This window comes from Chelonoidis abingdonii, chromosome 2 (assembly GCF_003597395.2).
Source record: "Chelonoidis abingdonii isolate Lonesome George chromosome 2, CheloAbing_2.0, whole genome shotgun sequence".
Classification (NCBI taxonomy): Eukaryota; Metazoa; Chordata; order Testudines; family Testudinidae; genus Chelonoidis; species Chelonoidis abingdonii.
The window spans coordinates 44,092,392-44,115,361 of record NC_133770.1 but is presented as its reverse complement, the minus strand read 5'-3'; the positions used below and the strand labels follow the sequence as shown (position 1 = coordinate 44,115,361).

At 41.6% G+C, this 22,970-nt stretch overlaps 1 protein-coding gene across 3 annotated transcripts in view; it reads left to right on the top strand.

The window, feature by feature from the left end:
* The window catches only part of PTER (phosphotriesterase related), a 34,459-nt gene that overhangs the window by 4,721 nt on the left and 6,768 nt on the right, over positions 1-22,970 (top strand). For 2 of the 3 annotated variants that reach the window (XM_032802233.2, XM_032802228.2), the window contains exons 2-3: positions 17,754-18,220; positions 20,728-20,993. In XM_032802233.2, coding sequence (XP_032658124.1) covers positions 17,789-18,220; positions 20,728-20,993 — 698 coding nt within the window. In that variant the 5' untranslated portion in view covers positions 17,754-17,788. Of the gene's footprint in view, positions 1-17,738; positions 18,221-20,727; positions 20,994-22,970 lie in introns of all 3 variants that reach the window. The other variant, XM_032802237.2, reaches the window with a different exon arrangement.

Genomic DNA, 22,970 nt, shown 5'->3' with positions numbered 1-22,970 from the left:
AAAGAGAGAGATCTCTGCACCTGTGTGGATCCTGTTTGAGGCAATGGAGCTATGCACAGACACGGGCCTCCTCATGTGAAACAGCTTATGGAACTAGGGTATAAGAGAGTGATAATCGTGGAATGATAAGGGACTGGAGGATCTTGAGAGGTCATCTAGTCAGTCCCTGCACTCGGGCAGGACTAAGGATTAGCTAGAATCTGACAGGTGTTTCTCTAATCTGCTCTTAAAAATCTCAATGATGGATATTCCCAAACCTCCCTAGGCAATGTTATTCCAGTGCTTAATCACCCAGACAGTTAGGAAGTTTTTCCTAAGTCCACCTAAACTGCCTGTGCTGCAATTTAAGCCCATTGCTTCTTGTCCTAGCCTCAAGGTAAGGAGAAAATTTTTCCTCCCTCCTTTTAAAACCTTGTGATGTACTTGAAAAATGTTATCATGTCCCCTCTCAGTCTTCTCTTCTCCAGACTAAACAAACCCAGTTTTTTCAATCTTCCCTCATAGGTCATGTTTTCTAGACCTTTAATCATTTTTGTTGCTCTTCTCTGGACTTTCTCCAGTTTGTCCACATCTTTCCTGAAATGTGGCACCCAGAACTGGACACAGTACTTGAGTTGAGGCCTAATCAGCGCAGAATAGAGCAGAAAAATTACTTCTCGTGTCTTGCTTACAACACTCCTGGTAAAATATCCCTGAATGATGTTTGCTTTTTTTTGCAACATCGTTACATTGTTGACTCATATTTGGCTTGTGATCCACTATGACCTCCAGACCCCTTTCCTCACTACTCACTCCTAGGCAGTCATTTCCCATTTTGTATGTGTGCAACTGATTGTTCCTTCCTAAGTGGAGTACTTTGCATTTGTCATTACTGAATTTCTTGCTATTTACTTCAGACCATTTCTCCAGTTTGTCCAGATCATTTTGATTTTTAATCCTATCTTCCAGGCACTTGCAACCTCTCCCAGCTTGGTATTGTCCACATACTTTATAAGTGTGCTTTCTATGCCAGTATCTACATCACTGATGAAGATATTGAACAGAACCAGACCCAGAACTGATCCTTGTGGGACCCCACTTGAGTGAACCACTGTTAACAACTCTCTCAGAACGGTTTTCGATCCAGTTATGCACCCACCCTATAATAGCTCTATCTAGGTAGTATTTCCCTAGTTTCTTTATGAGAAAGTTATGTGAGACAGCATCAAAAGCCTTACTAAGGTCAAGATATACCAATCTACCATTTCCCTCTATCCACAAGTTTGTTACCCTCTCAAAGAAGATTGTTAGGTTGTTTTGGCACAACTTCTTCTTGGCAAATCCATCGACTATTACTTATCACCTTATTATCCTCTAGGTGTTTTCAAATTGATTGCTTAATTATTTACATCATTATCTTTCCGTGTACTGAAGTTAAGATGACTGGTCTGTAATTCCCCTGGTCTATAATAATAACGAAGGGTGGGTGACAGGAAGGCAGTTTATTTTTAAAAAGGTAGTTTTGTAATTACATTAGTAAATATCCTCTATCCCCATCTACCCTCTCAATTTATCTGTTGGCTGATTTCTTGTTGGAACAGAAGTGGATTTTGAGAAGGGAAATGGAAGCCATGTGCCTGATGTGACCATGGTGAATCAGGTCAGAAACAATCCACTAGCTCTGGCCATATGACCATAAAGTCTTTTTTTAAAATGGATGGTGAACCTTTCCAGTTGAAATCATGTAGAGTAGGAATTTCTTTGTAGTGAGAGAGAATCACGTAGAGCTGTCACACTGTTGCATTAGGCAGTGGGACCGCTATTGCATACCATTGTGAAGCTCTGTCAACGTAATTTGCTGGTAAGAGCTCCGTAAGTATTTGATTGATAACTGGGAAATAAAAATTCCATCCTAGACCAGATCACTTTATCCACCCCATCACCTTTATTGATTTTGGCCCCATTACATCTTCTGAAGATCAAGAAACCGTGGAAGTATTAGAGACATGACCTGTGAAATGGATCTGTGCCCCTTCTGGCTGGTAGAAGGCTGTGAAGACCAGCTACACCAACTATTTACAGAAATACTTAATGCCTCCTTCAGAGAAGCACATCTGCCAAACACCTTGAAAAATGCAGTTCACCGCGGCCTCAAGAAGCCAAACCTTGTCCCTGAAGACCTCTCCAGTAACTGTCCATGAATGAGAGGTTGGAGATGGGACAAAGTAACTGAGAAAATAGTAACCATCAAGCTCCAGTGTCAGCCAATATTCCAGATGCCTGCTGCCAAGGGTTCAAATCAGGGTACAACATAGTGGCGCTAAAAGACAACCTTCTTATGGCTGTGAACACAGGCTACTGAACCTATTTGCAGCCTTTGACAAAGTATACCCTAAGGTATTATTAACATGCCTACATGACGTAGCAGTTGTAGATGTCCCAACACAATATTGGCTCCAATCCTTCCTCTCCAGCAGAACTTAGGAAGTGGTGGTGAATAACTGCTCCTTCTCTCTGAAAGGATCCATAGTATTTCTTCTTCTCTTTAGTACCCATATCAGACTGAGAGAGAGCTAGCAAGATGCCCTTGGCCCAGCTGCCAGTAGAATGCTGATGATACTCAGCTATATATCCTGTTCTAAGCTGATGCAACCACTGCCACTACTGATGTGTCAGAAGGTCTAGAAGCAATCAATTTTTGGATGAAGAATGGTTGACTCAAGATGAACCCAGGCAAGACTGAAGCAAAGCTGGTCAGAAAGAGGAAACACTCAGAAGAACTAGTGGAGGTATAGCCTTCATCTTCCAGTGAAAGTATACATCCTGTGGGCATGGTCGCTGGAGGGGCCACACGGAATGCTCAATCAGGGCAAACTATAAAGAATGAGGGAGACAATCCCCAAAACTGGTTGTTATTCTAATAAGTAGATTCACCAAGTCAGCAACTAAGCAGCTTCTGCAATATCTTACAAAATACCCAGAAGCCAAAAATACAGCTCCCTTAAAGCAATCCAGCCCTGGGCTTCCTCCCAGAAGCCAAGTTAAATATGATGAGAATTACTGAAAATCTTGTTTGCCATCTATAACGTTCTACTAATCCCAAGAGATCAAACACACTACCCACCAGGTCTATGAGTATTTCAGATTTTACCCAAATGCGCACTTACAGCCAAGTCTTATTAACTAAGATTTATTAAAAAGAAAAGAAAGAATTATGGTGGTTAAAGAGCGTTACATGTACAGATATGAGTAAAGTTCTTAGTTCAGTTTCATAGTAGTGATAGTGAGCTGTTGATTTGTAGAAAGTTCTTCCAGAATCAATTCCATAGGTCATAATCCAATAGGCAATCCATGTGCAGAATCTGTTTAAATTCTTCCATGAGAAATAGTAGGGTAATCAGACTGGAGCTGGAGACCTCAGTCTTGTGACTCAAATTTCCCCTGGTAAAGTTCAAGCAGACTTGAGATGACAGGATCAGGCCCTAGAGTTCTTTTATAGATCTCTGCAGGGCCAGTGCAACCCATTAGGCGACCTAGGTGGTCACCTAGGGCGCTAACATTTTGCGGGGCGGTGACCGCGGTGGCCGGATCTTTGGCTGCCCCAGTCGTCGTCGGTATTTCGGGGGCAGCAAAAAAGTTGGCGGTGCTCCTGGATCTCTGGCAGGCTACTATAGTCTCTTGACACAGATAACACAATGGGTATTCCTTGGATGAAGAATAGGTAATATAAATGGTTGCTTTGAAGTCAATTCCTATTTCCTGTGTATATACAGATAATTATTTGCATTGATTAGCATGAGGCAATTTGCCTTTCAAAAGTTCACAGATAATTTACTATAAACTTCAAAAAGAAAGAAATAAAATGATTTTATTTTATCTAAGTTTTACCTAATTGCTAATGTTCCTTTTTTATCACTGAATCAATCGAATATAGTAATGAAATATTACAGACAGGAACCAAAGTTTAGCATCTACATGCTAATTAGACAACATTGTTAAACTCCTAACAGATATAGGTGAACATAGATTAATACAATCAGGGCTTGTCTGTACTTCTGGCTAACTCAGCAGTGCTACGATTGATGCAGCGGTGTGATTTAGTGGGTCTGGTGAAGACAAGCTAAGTGCATTAATGGCTATTAGCCAGGATGGGTAAGGAATGGTGTTCCTAGCCTCTGTTTGTCACAGGGTGATGATGGACTCAATCATTACCTGTTAGGTTCACTCCCTCTGGGGCACCTGGCATTGACCACTGTCAGTAGACAGGATACTGGGCTGGATGGACCTTTGGTCTGACCCAGTACGGCTGTTCTTATGTTCTTATGATGGCAGAGCACTGTCCTTTGGACATCTGTACTCACCTCCCACCTCTCAGGGAAGTGAAGTTGGTGGGAGAGCGTTGCCCGTCGACATAGCGCGGTGTAGACATTGCTGTAAATTGACTAAATCACATCAACTTCAATTACATAACATATATAACTGAAGTAGTGTAACTTAAGTGGACTTACACCTTTAGTGTAGACCAGCCCTTAGTATTTACCTTTAACTCTAACAATACAGAACTCTTGTCCATTTAACATGGCTTTGATAACTATCTGCAAGGATTGGTCCTGTTTACCATTTCGGTACTTCGTTAATATGTTCTTAAAGGTTGATCTTTAGGCCACTTTAGCCTGCTGGTTGCCTAACCTTCGCTAGCTCAGTGTCACGCATCACTGTTCATCAAAGTGGTGTGATGTCTCTGGATCCTGCTCAACTCTGCATTAAGCTTGCATGACGAGTTAGCATCAGGTCCCCATTTTCAAAGCAATAAATGGATCAAGTTCTAGGTACATTAAAGACTGAATTTTAATCTGTGAACCACAGTGACAGCTATGTTCTTCTGGGACACAAAGCCCAGGATGAGGCATGTGAGAGCTAGGGCCAAAGCATTGCTGGTGAAGGGGATCTGGCTAAGGAACAAACTTCCTGAAGAGAACAGGCAAATCCAGAGTTTATCCTTAGGAACTGCTGCAAAACCTTCCTCTTTGAGAAAGCCTTTCAGCCATAAAAATGACACAATACTGACACCCTCTTCAACCCAATAAACCTTTACTAATCAGAGGGGAAGAAATAGGGAACGGAGAGAATTATTAAAATGTGTATTACAAAATCAAAACCACAAAACCCTACCCCAAGCAGATTTGTTACCCTGAAAAAGGAAAAGTACCAAAGACTCCATGAAGTTTGCTAGGGACTTCACTGTTGCTATTGATTTTACGTGGAAGGCACTCAGATACTACAGTGATGGGTAGCCGTATGAAACTCTAAGATAGATATTGGGATGTGTGATAACTTCAGTACTTTTCTTAATGTTCTAAGATTACTCTGCTGTACTGACCCAAATATTTAGGGGTGATTAAATGATATCAGATACATACTCCTAGCTACAAGAGATTCATTGATTCTGCTAGACTCTGCAGTAATGCAAACAATCACATGCTTCTCTGGGCTGTTACATTTTATTTGTATAGTTTCCTACACAAGGGTGGGCTGCATAATTTGTTTATGTACAACATATTATATTTTTAAAAGTGCCAGTAACACAGTTAGAACAAATAGTATTACAAAACTGCTGCTTGGTGTTAGCGCTAGCTAGTGTGCATGTCTCTTAAATTCTTCCAGAAATCTATTAGATTAATTTATTATTCATGTATGAAATGTTTCTAAATATTTAGGCTTCTCCCTGTTCCGCTGAAATCATTAGGTGCAGGATCGGACCTTTAAAGCATTTGCCTCTATTTGTAAATAAATACATAGCCTGTGTTACGTCACATTTCTTGTGTTTGTATGATTACGTAAGGAAAGATTCTATTATAAAGCTCATGGTGGAACAAGGCAACCCTTATTTCCAAAACAGAATGTGAATTGATTTTTTTTAAAATGTAACAAATAGCTACTGAGCCATGCCTATTAGATTTCATACATTTTCTGTCACAGCAATCTGCATTTAGTGTTGTTATAATCTCACGTTGTAATGTAATGACAATAAAATGATTTCCCTGCAAGTCTAGAGAGACTCTGTGCTAGTACTGTTAAAATGTGCTTGCTAAGTCAAAATGATTGCAGACATGTGGAGACTATGTTTATGTAATTATTATGTTTTAGCAATATGAGATTACCACAGGAAACAACCAATTCCAGCCTAGGTAGACTTCTCATTACAAGACTATTATAACGACACAATGACAGAAGTGCAGGTTCCAGATGGGAAACCACCAAAGGTCCAAATCCTGCCATTGATATTCAGGCAAAATGTCTGTTGAATTCAATGGAGGCTTTACTTGGGTAAGGACTGCAGGATTTATTCCTGGTCTTTTTACCAGTGGGTCCCATAGCACTCAGTTATACCTCTAGGGCCAGTAACAACTGCACTAGTGTTTCGTAGCAGACTAAACACGAGGATGATATTTTGTGCACTGTATAGTCAATTGCTGTAAAGGTTCACCTAGAGTTACTATAATAAACTCTAGGTAGCTGTTTCAAGACGATAATGAATAACTGCAGTCCTTAGTGGTACGTTATATAGAGAAATAATAGTTGCTCTATCAAAATGTGTATATGCTCATTTAATTTTCAGAGACCATCATTTCTGTGTTTATACCGCAGCACAACAGGATTCTGGCCCATGACGAGGGGTCTTAGGTGCTACCGTAGTACAAAGAATAATTTCAAAACAGTTTTTAGAAATTCCCATCATTGTTTCAATATCTCCAGACCGGAGCTTGCCTCTTCTCTCTTTCTCTCAGTGGGAGTGGACATTTTACTGGTGCTTTCTGGAAGCAAGTTAGGATTCAGGAAATGCAGCCTGCCATTGGCACACGTAGGAAGTGCACATTCAAGACGTATTATTTTAGCTGCTATACTAGTAACTATATGTATTTTTAAAAATATTAGAGCAAACCTAATAATTTTGGCAAAGCTCTGATTAATTCATTTCCTGTGCCTGCTCCCTCAGTTTGACAAGTTGGCAGCTTCCTGCAAAATTTGATTTTAAATTATTATTTTTCATTCTATTTAACACAACTTGTTTCTTTAGTGATTTACTCTTCTTTCTAATTAGTGGTAGTGATTAGAATGATATTATGAAGTAGTTTTCCTTCAGAAATTCAGTGCTTTCTACGCTGAGGTACAAATGCTGTTTCTGGCTCTGTACTCAGCAGAACCGTGGAAGCTGGGATAGGGAAGGAATCCTTTACCCCAGACTACAAATCAGCATTTAAGTTGTTCCATGGCTGTTAGTGCCACCTCAAAGAGGCACTTGGGAGATATTTGATTTTTAGATCTATTTCCTTCTCCAGCTCCTCTTCGACATGAGGGCTCAGGGAATGGAAGTGTCTCTGTTTGTCTTGGAGGACTCCATCCATTGTAGGGGATGGGGAGCTCAGGGAGTGTCCTCTAATTTTCTTACCTAGGTTGGGAAAACCTACAATGAATTGAGTAGAGCTGACCAAAGGATGACAGTTCTGTTTTGTGGCAACTTTCAAGCTTTCAAAATTTGTTTTCATTCCGCATTTGGAACAAAATCAACAGATTTTGAATGTTTTGGCAAAAATGTTTGTATTGAAATGTCCATTTTCAGACCAAAACTTAAGCTTTTCAGTTCAGGAAGAAGGGTGGAGGGAGATGTGGCCCTGGTGGTCAGGGCGTTGGCCTGGGATGTGGAAGACCCAAGTGCAAGTCCCTCTTCCGCTTAATTCAGAGTTGAATTTTTCATCCTAGATCACTCTGAATCAGGCATAGCAAGGGTCTCCCACATCCCAGGCCAGTGCTCTAACTCCTAGGCTACAGAGTGTGAGGGGATGTCTTTCTCTCCCTTGATGAAAACATTGATGAAATGACATTTTTCTGAAAATGTTCCAACCAGCCTTAGAATTGAGTCCTCAAAAGACACTTCCATTCAGAGTTGTTTCCATTCTGGTTTCTAACATGCCAAAAAAACTGGAATATTTGTCAGAACTTGAGAAGTCAATAGCTGCAGTCCCTTGAATATTCAACAGCATTTTTCTCCTTCTATCGCCCAATTCCATTCTTCACAGTATTTTTTGTGTGTATGTGTATCTCACAATGTAATATAATGTAACTAAAATGACTTTCATTTTAGGCTACGGAGATTATATACATATACATTCCTTAATAACCCCTGAGCATTGGCCAACATTTGGATCAGATTCTTCATCCTCTATTCTTATTGAGTAGTACATACTCATGGGAGTAGACCCATTGAAGTCAAGAGAGTAAGTGCTACTCATCATGAGTCAGGCTGCAGAAGAGGGTCCTTACTGTCAGTTGGAAAGGCAGGTCAAGCTAGGAAAGAAAGATACTCCTTTGCAGGGAGTGCTATGGGTCATGTACACTATAAAATTAGGCCTACTTAATTTAGGTCAAGCTACAGCCACCTCAGTAATTCAATCAGCTGCTGATGTCCACACTACCCTCTGGCCAGTGGAGTGTGTCTGCACAAGGAGTGCTTGCGCTGGCTGAAGAGGGGCATTGTGGGGCACTGACAGGCACACGAGTCTCACAACTGCAGCCCCCCCTTGTCAATTTCACGTTGCTATTGTCTCTACTCAGAGCAACCACACTCTAAGAGCTCTGTGGGGAACTGGTAGCCCAGGCTCTCAGCGCCTGGCAGCTGGGCTCGGAGCAGAGAGCCTGGGCAGCAGCTCACTGGGAGTCAGGGGTCTGGGGGGCAGCAGAGCTCCTAACAGGGAGAGGGAAGTCTGGCAGCAACCCACCAGAAGCTGGGAATCTGGGGGGTAAGAGTCCCTGATCTGCCCCAGGGTGACAGCCCAAGCTGAGTCAGGTGCAGGGAGCTGTGAAACTGACAAGATTTTTGCCAACATCTGATGTAAGTAGTGCAGTCTAAACAGACACTGTGTCACCCTAACCACACCAGCATAAGCCCTACGCCTCTCATGGAGGTGCAGTTACTATGTCGTAGAGCACTTACAACAGCGGGAGAAAAGCTGTAGTGTAAACACTGACATAGTTAGGCCAACATGAACTGCCACCTAACTCTGTAGTGTAGGCCAAGCCCTAGAAAAGTACAGGTTGTGATTGCATTCATTAATACTTTTACTGATATTCAGACTATGCATGACTATGTATATAAATCTATTGTCTTACCTAAGACAAGAAACATGTTTTCACAGAAATGAACTGTATGTACATAAGGCATGGATTTAGTTAATTAAGCCCCCATTCAGCAAAGCTCATAAGCAGAAGCTTAACTTAAAGTCTGTGAGTGGTCCCAGTGACTTCATTGGGACTACTAAGAGTTTAAAGTTAAGCACATGTTCTTTGCTGGATTGTGGCCTTAATTGCTGTTTGTAGGGTTAATTTATATATATGAATTAGCTATCGTACCATCAGGTGTTATCAAGGCGAGTATATCATTGTAGCATGCTAGAATTATGGTATTTATGAAAGTCAATACAGAAGGTAACAGGATGGTGATTAAGATCTCACCCCAATCAGAACATGAAATTAATTATATTTTCCACAATTCTTAATTGAGGATTGTGGGTTTCTAAAACAGCTTTAGCTAGCAATTAACTAACGTCAATGAGAGTTACTTATATCTTGCAGGAAGAGAGCCCACTGAATGATCTTCGACAAGTCACTTAAAATGAGAATACTTCACTTAAAGTGTGAATTTGTAAAGTAATTATAGAGCCTCTGACAAAAGGTGCTATAGAAGCTTGTACTTTTATTTCTTTTAGGTTTGCATATATGCAGTAATACAAAATCTTAAAAGTCAACAGATTAATCCCTGCTACAAGAATCCAACATTGGAGCAGATAATTCTAGGTTTTGTCTGGCAGAAATCAGCAGATAGCACCCACAGTCTATATGTGGATCACACACATAAACATGGGTCTTCACAGAGGTCAGGCCAGATTAGTTGAGATTAATCTAATATATCTGTGTCAGAAAGGAATCAGCAGAAAATTCATCTTGAAAATCTACATACATATCAGAATAACTGTCTGAAAGCAAGCAGAAAGCCTGATTCAATGAGAATTGCTTTTGCTGAGTAATATAACATGAGTAAAAATAAAATAGAAAAATGTAGAAAATAACAGGAAAATACCACCTTATAATTGTTAATTAGCAGTATCTAGTTTTACCATAAGAGCTGCTTTTTCCATTATACTCAGGGCCAGCCTTATGGTAAAACTAGATATTGCCACCCGGGATGCCATGGTCAAGAGGCAAGAAGCGGGGTGGGCCTGGGGTGCGAGGCTGCACAAGGGGCAGTGGGGGGTAGGAGGAAGGGAATGTAGCCCAGAGAGGCAGCGGAGCCCAGAGGGGATGCATGGGGAGGCAGCAGGAGCGATGGGAAGGGGTTGGGGGAGGAAGCAGGGACCAGAGGTGATGGGGTGTGAGGCCAGGCACAATGGGGGGGGAGCCCAAGGAGTTAATGGGGTCCTGGGGCAATTAGGGGGTGGGGATCCTGCAGGGGCCAGGGAATGGGTAGGGGACCAAGGGAGACAGCAGGTCCGGGGTGCCAAAATACAAGTTCACCCATGGCACTATTTTCCCTATGGCCATCCCTGATTACAGTATAATTACTTGGTCAAACATATTTATAAAAGGTAGTTTCATCAGGCTAAAATGTGCATTTTGCAAAGAAGCTGTTCAAAAAAAAATCATTTGAAAGTATAGTTTTATATGGAGCGTAAATACCCCTGGTTATGCTGCCAGGTTTAGGTTGAATGCGAGAGTATAGTGTTGGAGAAAAACTTAGTTCTCACTTTTTGGTTGGGTGCAGCAGAGTCAGATACTTTATTTTCTCTTTACAATTGTATAGAGGGAGGGAGTGCCCTAGGACACAGAGTTGCCCCAGTCCTAGGCAGGTCTCTTTTCAAGTAAACAATTACAGTAAGCATTTATACTTTTTGTTACCTACAATAATGAGCAACAGCTGCATTTTGTTTATACATAGGCTATTTTGTTATCTTATTTTTCTCACTTCTATTTAGATGCCAATTTACATTCCTTATTATCGACACAAGGTCGCAATGACTTCTCCCACAGTTCTTTCCCACTCGCTTCACACAATCCTATCAACACAAGTTTGCAACGACTTCTCCCACAGTTCTTTCCCACTCGCTTCACACAATCCTCGCTCTACAAATCTCACGTTATTAGGGTTACAGCTAGCCTGACTCTTGCTAACAGAGACTGTCATACATTGAAATCCCTGTCAGTTCTTGCTCTACTTCCACAATAGTTTTTTAGTGGGAAGAAAGAAACAGTAAGAAAAGGACTAAATATTTAAGACAATCATCTTACTCTCTTTGCCTGGACTATAGGAATGACAAGAATCACTCAGGTCATTGAATCTTTTCCAAAATGGCGGGCTGGTCTACAGAACACCAACTCTAGTCAAGAACATTTAATTAATGATGTCAGACAACTTGATTTTAATCACAACCAACCACAGTTACCGAAAGAGAAAGGTGTTTTGCTTTTAATGATTCACACAAGTGCAGTCCCCTTTGAAATCTTATCCTTCGTGACTTTATTTGACAAATACCAGCTCATTATATTAATAAATTAAGAGTCTGTCTTAGCAGAGCGACTCTGTACTGTTGCAAACAAGTCAACACAATGACCCACCTGGAGCACTATTATTGTAATCCCATGTTATGGAAATGTCTCCAAGTAATGTTTTGTATTAAGTCTACCATATACAGCACAACCACTTCTGCTGGCATTTACTCTTTAAATCCATAGCAGAACAGTCCTTTCTAATTGGGATTTTCATACTGTGTCTGCTTATACACAGGACACACAAATACAGTAAATCAGCCATATCTGTCTCTTAAGATTGGCCAAGTTTCCTAACTAGATTAACACAGTCACCTAAAACTCTTTATACAGTGTCAGTCGCTAATCTGTAGAAGCTGGTATTTTATGCTTAGATTGAAACACTATGGGTAGCTCTTTGTCGCTTTGTCATACTTTGTTTAGCCCTAAAGATCAGACATCTATATATTATTAACCCCTTTGATATCTAGGGCTCAATGCCCTTTTGACTTTGTTCTTCTGTCACGTTAACAGAAAGTTAAACACAAAAAATCTGCTCTTAGGGCTTTACCAGTATCAGACCCATGTTTATGATGTTATTCACTAAAAGGGAGACAGAAAGGGAAAGACTTCTCTCTTTAATCAATAATGTGTGCTCCAGTTAGTCCTATCCTCTGGACATCATTAAACATGTATTTTGTTTCATAACTCATGATTTTATTTGACTAGGAATTATAACTACATATCCTCAAGCCTTTGTAGCTAGCATCAGGCAGATCTAACTTGAACTGGATAGTCAGCCTTGTTTAGCGTTAATGCGGGAAGTAAACTTAAAAAGAGAGGGAGGGAGAGAGAGAGTTGCTGCTAATTCTAACCTGTAGAGATTCAGGTGACATTTTTACAGATTGGAAACCTCTGACATGGTGCAGTTGTAGGTAGTAGCCTTAAAGAATATCATAGTCACTGCCCATTTAATGTCTAAAGGAATAACATAACACTGTTTAATCAAAATTAGCTGAAGAAAAATAATATTGTAGGTTCAGCCATATAAAAGAAAGGCTAGTTTAATCACCTCAGATAACAATATTTTCCCAGTGAGGCTTGGGAGAAGTAGAACTGGATCTGAGTTTCTGCTGTAGGAATTCCTGCTGTTCAGGAGCCAAATTCCACTCTCAGTTACACTACTGTAAATCCAGAGGAACTGCAATGGAGTTATTCCACATTTACACCAATGTAAATAGGTGGAGATTGTCCCCCCAAAATCTTCACACAGTAGGGCAAACAAGGTATCCAAACATAGGCACATTCGTGGGCTTGGAAAGGGTATATTCAATCTTGGAGGATAATATTTTTTTTTTTAAAGGGAAAGTATCAGGCAAGTAATATTCAGCCTTGATGCCAAGTATGTTCAGCTGGTGGCTCAAGCTGACAAAATGTGACAGCTGCTGGGGAGCAGAGAATCCTAAATGAACATACAGTGGTTGCTATTAAAAAGGAAACATTTGCCTTAATGGGATATTGTGTTACCACAATGAAGTGTGATGTTTTCCTGTAACTGGAATGAGAATTTTTTACATAACTTGATATAAATTTAACTTTGAATTTAGCATTATTTCCTATGCCAACCACCATACTAGAAATGACAGTCAAAGGCCTGGTCTACACTACGCGTTTAAACTGATTTTAGCAGCATTAAACCGATTTAACGCTGTACCCGTCCAGAGCCCTTTATATCGATAATAAAGGACTCTTTAAATCGGTTTCTGTACTCCTCCCCACGAGAGGAGTAGCACTAAAATCAATATTACCATATCGGATTAGGGTTAGTGTGGCCGCAAATCGTGGTATTGGCCTCCGGCGGTATCCCACAGTGCACCACTGTGACCAACTCTGGACAGCAATCTGAACTCGGATGCAGTGGCCAGGTAAACAGGAAAAGCCCCATGAAATTTTGATTTTCATTTCCTGTTTGCCGAGCATGGAGCTTGATCAGCATGGGTGGCAATAGCAGTCCCAAATTCCAAAAAGAGCTCCAGCATGGATCTGATCGCTATATGGGGAAACAAATCTGTTCTATCAAAACTCCGTTACAGAAGACGAAATGCCAAAGCGTTTGAAAAAAAAACATCTCCTAGGCCCCATAGCACGTCACGCTGGCGTTGACGTGCAGCTCCCGGTACAGCTACGAGACTCAAAGCTGGTTGCCTTGCCTTCTAGTGCGAGGTGGAGTTGACGAGTCCTATATCTGTATTTTGTTCTGTGGCAGTCATCACACGAGATCGGCTACTGACGCGACTGCTTATGCGTCTCAGTCTTACCATACACTTGTCCAGCTTAATGCTATGCCGATCGTCTCCGGAGAAAGTAGTTGCGTTCTGTGGCTTCCTGACGTTCTCCACTGCGGAGCAGGTCTAACCTCCCTGTCCAATCGTGTGCGTGGCTACTCTTAACCAGCTGAAATAGACTACACCTAGCAACTTCAACTTCCCAGCTCCTCTCTCTTGACAACAAAGTCAAATAGCATGCCAGAAATCGCTTCTATCATTCGACTTCCGCGTTTATTACTCCGAAAGAACCAAGAAAACAAAATGACCTGTCCACTAGTGTGTCCACCCGCTTTATGATTCGATCTTAGAATGGCCTTGCTGATAAGATGCGCAGACCTTGTCTCCTTGCGCAAGCATGAGTCACGCTTACAAGTCACTTCTGTCCATACCGTCTCCCCGGCTCCAGCGTGCCTGTGGGATCGCAGAAGCACAGTCACGGAATAGGTAATGTGAGCTGGACTACCTCCTATGCGGTCCCACTACATACCAGCACTCACTGCTGTGGCGGTAGCTCTCTCGGCTGTGCCTCAGGTAGAGAAGGCACGGACCGAGATTATGTCGTGCTGCTGAGCTGGGTGACCTATGGCAACTGCTTACAAAAAAATCGAGATTCTTATCCCAAGTTGAGCATGTACAGAACAGCTAGTGTAACCGTTATTTCACGCAGCCAACTGGACGAGCTCCATCAGCCCACTCCCTGTGGATTCCATGTGTACACCCGATAGTTAGTCTCTTGTTCCTACACTGAGCCCTCTTATCTTCACGAGCCTGAAGCTGGGTGTCATAGGCGTTCGGTAACCGTCTTCCTCCCCCACACCGTCTTATTATGATCTCTGCCTGGACTGTCATAAGCATCCTAGACGAGGCTCGACCTCCCACTCTCATTTTATGATGGTCACACTCAAGTTCATACTAAGTGGTACAGTGTTCTTTGCTTTCTTTGCATTTCCCTCTTCCCTATCTTCCTTATCATAGACACAAATGGGGGCACTGCCACGTCAGCCAGCAGAGAACTAGTCGAGTCAGCGTGTAATAGAGACTTGAAAAAAGCAGACATGGTTCTGAGTTGGTCAGTGGCTTGCACCCCTCGGTATTGACGACTACTTATGCTTCTTCATCCTCCTGCGCGGTACCTATTGCTGACATGGAGCAGGCCTAGTCGTGCTCGTCTCGTATATACAACAGAGTGCTCATTCTCGTACACTTGCCGCCTAGTCTTCCGATTCTCAGCCTGGGCAAGGACTGACTCAGCTTACTCATCAAGTCCTTTATGAAACCTCTACAACTGTATGTCTCTCGGTGCAGACGTCGTTCCCAGTCTTTGTGCTTTAGCTGGCCTCCGTGGCTGGAGTCGTCAGCCGGGGCACCACGTTAGCTCATGGCCGAATTGCCGCCACAGTGAAAGCGTGCATATTTCTGTTAATTTCTCCGGTCCATCTCTGTGGATGTCTCCCTGTGTGCTAGCCTCGCAGACGATGACTGCGTCCTTAGCTCTGCATCGATCGTTATTTATCTATCTCTGCTATCATAGCATAACAGCGGACTGATAGTCTGTCACCGTCGTCTGCTGGGATGGTAGCTATGCGACAGGATTCTGAACATATAGCTCCTTTTCAGACGCCTGGCATCTTCCGAAGATAGTCAGTGCTGCTGTCGCATCGGAGCATCCTGAGTACACATACTGGGTGTAAACTGTGACATCTCAATCACAAAGAAATAAACTCGCAAATCAGAGGTTTTGATACGGGCTCTATGATGTTGTCGTGCGCTAGGGCGTACTGAATCTGTCCCGGCACACTCCACGAATGGCTGGTGCGCGAAATGCATTGTTCTTGCCGTCTTTTCCTGGAGTGGAAGAGAATGGAATGACTAGGAACGACCCTTTACCCCAGAACCACCCACGACAATCGACAATGATTTTTGCCCCATCAGCCACTGGGCTCTCAACCCAGAATCCTAAGGGGCAGGGGAGACTGCGGGAACTATGGGATAGCTACGGAATAGCTACCCACAGTGCAACGCTCCGGAAATTGACACTAGCCTCGGACCATGGACGCACACCGCCGAATTAATGTGCTTAGTGTGGCCACGTGCACTCGACTTTATACAATCTGTTTTATAAAACCGGTTTATGTAAAATCGGAATAATCCCGTTGTGTAAACGTACCCAAAGAGCAAGGGGACTAGGATACAAGGGTCAGAACTCACAAATAGTGTCAGACAATGACATGACAGGGTGCGAAGTATGGTAGAAATGCTGCTGGGGTACTGGATGGCTCGGGGATGAGTAATGGAAATGTCACCTTTTTCCTCTAGCGCAACTAGTGGACTCCATCCCAACTCCAAAACTCCTTCCGCACGTTTAGTGCCAAAAGCCCCAACTGCCTCCTGCCTAATTGACAGAACCTCTGGCTTTTATAATGCTGCTTTTTGTCAATGTGAAAATCTGCACCACACTGAAAACTGAAAGTGTGTGAACAGTTTTAAATAATTGACGTTAATGAGAAAATAAACATAGTTGTGTCAATTGCATTTTTCATTTCCCTATGTAATCTGATCAAAATTTCCATGCTGGAATGTATTTGGATCTGCTATTGAATTTCCAGCCAGCTGTAGAATCTAGGGGTCCTTCTGGCAGAAGTCAGGTCCAGCTTTCTGCCGGTTACACAGGCCCTTGCCTAAAGTGGCTCAGAACACCAGAAAGGTTTTGGCAAATATTCGGTGAAATTCACGGCCACAAAAGGGTCTGGAGGGGACATGGACTAATGAAGAAACAGTGAAAGAACTGGGCCAAATGGAACTACAATAACTGCTATGGGGTGTAAATGCCAAAGTCAAAGAGGAATTGTTTAGGGTTTCCTTTTATCAGTTCCATTAAGTCTAAACTTATTTTCCTTGCTCCGGTCCCTATGTATCTGTGCCCCTGCCTACATATCTGATCTTGTTTCATAATGGTTCTCCCCACCATCACACAGCTCTTTCTTCACTTAGGCTGCATCTACACTATGAACTAGGGATGTGATTTCCAGCTCGCATAGATGTACTTACGTTAGTGCTCATTGCACTAGCATGCTAAAAATAGTAGAGCTGTGGTAGCACAGACAGCGTGCTAGAAGCCCAGAGTACATACCCATTGGGTTCAACTGGGTTTGAACTCGGGGCTGCTAGCATGTGCTGTTGCTGCCCGTGCTACCTTGACTACTGTTTTTAGCATGCAAGCTCGGATGAGAGCTAGCACAAGTATGTCTACGTGAGCAGGGAATCACACCCCTAGCTTGTAGTGTAGACATAACTTCAACCAGCACAACATGCCAGCAACCATGCTCCATTTTTCTGCCTTTCCTGCTACCATCTCTTTGCTTTTTTGAGAGCCACCCCCTTTTTGAGCTAGTAGGCAAGTCTGCTATCTTTTCCTTGTTTGAAACACTCCTTACAAGTTCTGTCTATCACTGTTCCTGTTGGATATTAGTGTGCAAAGACATTTATTAATCTTTTTTTCTTACAAGCAAGCAAAGCATGTTTGTGATTTTTTCCCCCCACTTTCCAAACAGCTGTCCTAAATATTAACAATAAGAGTGACCCAGGGGAAGATAACTGGGAGTAATGGTTCAAAAGGAAAATGTAAGCTGAATATCAGGGAAAATTCCCTACTAGGGAAATCTGCTAAACTGGGGATAGTTTCCCACAAGGGAGTAAAGGAAACTCCATCTTAAAACTAGACTGGACAAAACATTTAAAATATATTGTAAGGAACAATCTACATTGGCATTGGGAGTGAAATTCCTATATTTTATAGGTGCTTTATTGCTTTTTATACAACTTTTTTCATGTTTTATTTCCGTTCCTCTTTTCCAGCAAATGCTTGTTTAGAATCTGGATTATTTCCTTTTAAAATAAGAAGAAAAATGCCTTCCCTGGGTGGTAAAGTGCAGACCGTGTTGGGCCTGGTGGAGCCAAGTCAGCTTGGCTGCACCATGACCCATGAACACCTGACAATGAACTACAGCTGCTGTTACGTCCCACCTTCTTCAGACCAAGAAGCTTTGTCTGATGGGCCCATTGAGATGAAGAACTTGTTTTGGATTAAACAGAATCCCTACAGCCATAAAGAGAACCTTCTTCTGTGTCAGGAAACAGATGCTGTAAAGGAAGAGCTATTGCATTATAAGGCAGCAGGTGGTGGGACTGTAGTGGAAAACACAACCACGGGTATTGGCCGAGATGTAAAGACTTTAAAGAAGCTTGCTGAGGAAACCGAGGTGCACATTATTGCTGGGGCTGGGTTTTATGTGCATGCCACTCATTCTTCCAAGACACAAGCTATGTCAGTGGAGCAGGTAAGTCCTAACAAGTGAATAGTAAAATACTGCCCGACTGATAATGTACAGATGATAGGAGATCAGTGACAGGTCGAGCACAACTTGATAAAAATCTAAATATATTCTTCTTGAAAATCTATGCAAACAATAGTAATTGTGTTTGTGTAAATTGTATCTGCACCCAGTATTGCCAGTCTGATTTGTCAGCATTTCCATTTTCTTTTAGAGGTTTATTATGACCTAACAGTGAAAAATGACTCCATGTGTACAGCATCCTGGAACAGTTGTGAAAATTCTTCCTTTTTACAAAATATTGGGATGGAAATAGTCTAATGTCCCCTCTACTTTCCTTGTCCTTCTTTTCAGCTAATTCATCCCAACTAAACACCCAAAAGGTTTTTTAAAAGGAGGTAAATAAATAATTGTGGCACTGACAAGCTATTTGCAGCCCGTCCCCCTGTTCGCTCTGCCTGTATGTTATATCCTTTTTCCCTACCCTTTGTCTGACTAAGGTCTTTGAGTAGGGACCATCTCTGTGTTTGTACATGCCTAGGACAATGGGGTCCTGAGCATGGCTGAGATCCCTACACCTCACCGTAATAAATATCCACTCTGCTGTTTTTAAGCTGATATGATGAAGGGAGAGGGGAACTCTCCAAGGCAGAAGAGACCTGAGCAGCCCAAAGAGTGTGAATGTACTGATCTGGGTTGAAACTAAAAACATCTGTATTTACAAAAGAGTAAAATTAATCTTAAAAGCACAGAGATAGATACTCAGCAGGTGCTAACTGGCATACTTCCATTGAGGTTAGCATCATTGACCTTAATCATTTATGTCAACTGAGGAGCAGCCCGAAATCATTCGCTCTGGTGCCATTTCTCAATAGGTGGGCCAATTTGAATTGATCCATAGGGTAAAAGTTCTCTAACTGTGGTCCATGGACCACTGGTAACTTGGAGAGCGCAGTGTGTGCAATGTTGTTGAAGCTGTGTTGGTCCCATGATATTTGAGACAGGGTGGGTGAGGTAATAGCTAGTATTGGACCAACTTGTGTTAGTGAGAGAGACAAGCTTTCAAGCTGTTCTTCAGAGTGCAGTGTAGTCTGCAGTCCATTCCATCAATGCTTAATCCAGTCCAGGATGTTGACAGGTACCTGGTTGAACGTAGATGCCTGCAGTGACTGATCAATGAAAAATGACCAATGATTCCATACAGACATTGATATGGACATTGTGGTCTATCTTTTTGTTAGGATACAGTTAAATAAATGGAAAGTTTTGACACTAGCATTAGTTAAACGAGGGAGGGATTTAGTGTCTCCAGCAATCCATGCCATGATTGCTTAAACTGGACAAGATTTAGGTAAGCTCCATGTTGGGAACATCGCAACACAAATGGTATTCTTCAGACAGCCATAAGGAATTCTAAGAACTGTATTCTGTTGCCCGTTACCCATTCTTGTTAACTGCTCAGTTGTATCCATGAATTGGAAGGTTTACAATTACAGTGCAGAACTAGTGGGGCAGATGCTCAGCTAGTCTCAGCTGTCATAGCTCTATTAACTTCAGTTTACACCAGCTGAAGATCTACCCCATTGTGTTGTGTGTCCATGTCCAGGGGAGAGAATGAGTAAGAATGAATGACAGATAAACTTGACATGGAGTTTGTTTGTTTGCTGATGTTCTAGTTTTAAGGTACTAGCTTCTAGGTTAATACAGTAAATTAGCCTTGCCAGACCTTTTTCTCTGCTTGTTTACTTAATTGTTAGTGCGCCCTGAAATCATGATTCCATATTAAACATTCAGGGCCAGATATTTAAAAGTCCTCAATCTCAGTTTTGCACACACAAGTGTGCGCCTGTTTTTGTGGGGGCAAATAATGGCATCAAGAAGTTTAGCTACCCGACCATATTTGCAGGTGTCTACATGCATTCATCTGTGCCTGCAGAATTACAGACTGCTTTAAAAAAATTCACCCTGAAAGATTGCTGGCCACATTTTATTCTTGGTTACAATTGGGAAGTCAGTGAAATTACTTCAGATTTACTCTGACATATTTGAGAGCAAGATTTGGCTCGATGGTTCCTCCTCAGGTCTTGACAACTAGAATCTTCCCTAAACTTTAAAGAATTTACAGTTTTGTCCCTTCTCTACTAATATGACATTTATTAACTTTCACCTTGAGGCCTTGTTTAAGCACAGATGTTCCATAGGTTTCAATCATTACAAATATTGGGTGTAGACCAGCCCTTAGTTAAGCCAGTACAAGCTTTTGTGTGGACGCTCTGGTGTTGGTTTAAACCTGGCTTATGTTGGTTTAGGTTGCACTTGGCACAAGGTACACTCATGTAAACCAAGCTTAAACAGTGTAAGAGTGTGTACACAAAGCTGGATATATTTGTCTAAACAGATTTAAAATCACACCATTAGTTAGATCCCATGCAACTTTGCATGTAGACCAGAGCTGATACTTTGCAACACAAAGAGTATCATTAACAAAAGGATTTTCTTTTTATTTTTGTTAGCTTACAGATATTATCGTCAATGAGATACTCAGTGGAGCTGATGGAACCAACATCAAGTGTGGTGTTGTAGGAGAAATTGGCTGCTCGTGGCCTCTGACTGAGAGTGAAAACAAAATACTGCAGGCAACAGCGCATGCTCAGTCACAGCTGGGCTGCCCCATTATAATCCATCCTGGCAGGAATAGTGATGCCCCTTTCCAGATTATTCGCATTCTGCAGGAGACTGGGGCAGATATCTCAAAAACAGTCATGTCTCACCTTGACAGGTAACCTAATACGCTACCCTGGTATCACATGTCTGTGGTTTTCCTGGATGTGCTGTCTGGAGATAGTGGAATTTCTGGGAATTACAGGGCAGCTTTAGGCAGTTGGGTTTATCCAGTGATCAGATATCACTACAAGAAGCCTTGCTTTGTGGTTAGTGATTTCAAGAATACAATAATGCTTATGTAGAATTCAAGAACACAATAATTCTTATGCTTACAAAATCCAAGAAGTTCTGGACCAGGCTTCTAGTCTACAAGCAATCTTGGCCAAAATTTGAAAAAGTCAGATCCTGTGTCGATACACAGACATATGAATAAGTAGCCTTGTTTTCGAAAGTGCTGGACATTCAGCAGGTCCCAGTGATTTAAGTGAGGGCTCCTAGGTGTTCATCCCTTTTAAAAATCAGGTTGCTTTCCAAGGACCCAATTCAGGGCACATTGATGCCAATGGAAAGACTTTGTTTGACTCCACTGGACTCTGGATCAGACCCCAAACCAGGTTCTTCAGATTCTGCAACCAATTTAAAGCAGTACAGCTTAAAAAATCCCAGTTAGATTTTAGATAGGTCCTGTCTTATTACAGAGAACGATATGTTAGCCCCCTTTAAAACAAAAACAGAAGCACAACACAGACATGGCGGGGAAGAGATAGTATCCTGCTCCTTGAATTGAGAAACAGTCCATTTGGCGCACAGCAGGTTTATGTGACCTTGTGTAACTGGCGATCATTTGGCAAATGTCCAAGTATTGATTAATGTGGTTAGCTGCTGAATAATGGAAACTATTTGTGGTCATATGACTCAGCAATTCAATTGTTTGTCCCCATCAAGGGTGTAATATAGACATATAAATTATACCCAACTCTGTTACATTTATTGAAGATTCCTGTCGACTACATGTTCCACAACATTGCAATTCAAGTACAGATTGTTTGTATATATACCAGAGCCCCAAATTATTCATCCACATTTTGGGTACATTTGATTAATTTTTAAAATAATGCTTTCATGCTATAAAAATAAATAAAAAATCAATTATATACATCTCTCTTCATGTATTAATATGTGATTAATCTTCTGTAGATTTATTTCTTGGACTTTCTAAAAAACATATTAACCACCTAATCTGTGGGTACAGGCATGCTCAACAACTTGCACGGGCAGTGCCAGGGACTTTTGTAACCACTTCAATAGAATGTAACAAAATGAATTGTTTTTAAACAGTGCTTGCATCTCCTCTCACTTACACTGGTGTGAATTAGACATGATTCCATTTATTTGAACAGAGTTACACTGGTGGAAAAAAAACAACAGTCTAAGCAAGAGGAGAATCAGGGCCACAAAGTTTTAGGTGCAGCATCAACTGAACAGCCATTGATACAATTCATGACATGTTCTGATATTTATTATATCCTTACATTACACACTTGGGGATGGGCCCTCACTGGAACACAGGATCTGAATGACCTCGAATTTTGAAGTACAGCTCAGCATCTAGAAGTTAATTTAGCATCTTTGGCCCATCTTTATATCCAGATTCCCTAAATTTAGAAGTTGGCATGTAGAGTTAAACTTCATGTCTGTCTTCGTTCAACACGTAACAGTATTATTTAGATGTCAGGAAAGGACTATAATGGTTAATTCTATACTGCTGGTTACATCATGTTTTCCAGTAGAGCTTGTTATTACATTCTATCTTAGGGCTCTGTAATAAAAATGTAATACACAGGAGGGCTGGAAAGAGTCAACTTTTTATTTCCTGGCTCCTGTCACCTGTCCCCTAGGGATTAAAGTTACAAAGGTGCCCTGTCATGACAGGGATGAACATTCACTGGTACCCATGGCTACTGTTACAGTATCCATGGTGTATATGTCATGAAGGTCTGTAATGGATAATGCTTTATATGTTAATAATCATAACATATATAGTCCCCTGTGAGCTCACCACTAACAATTGTTTTTAAATAATTTTTCATGG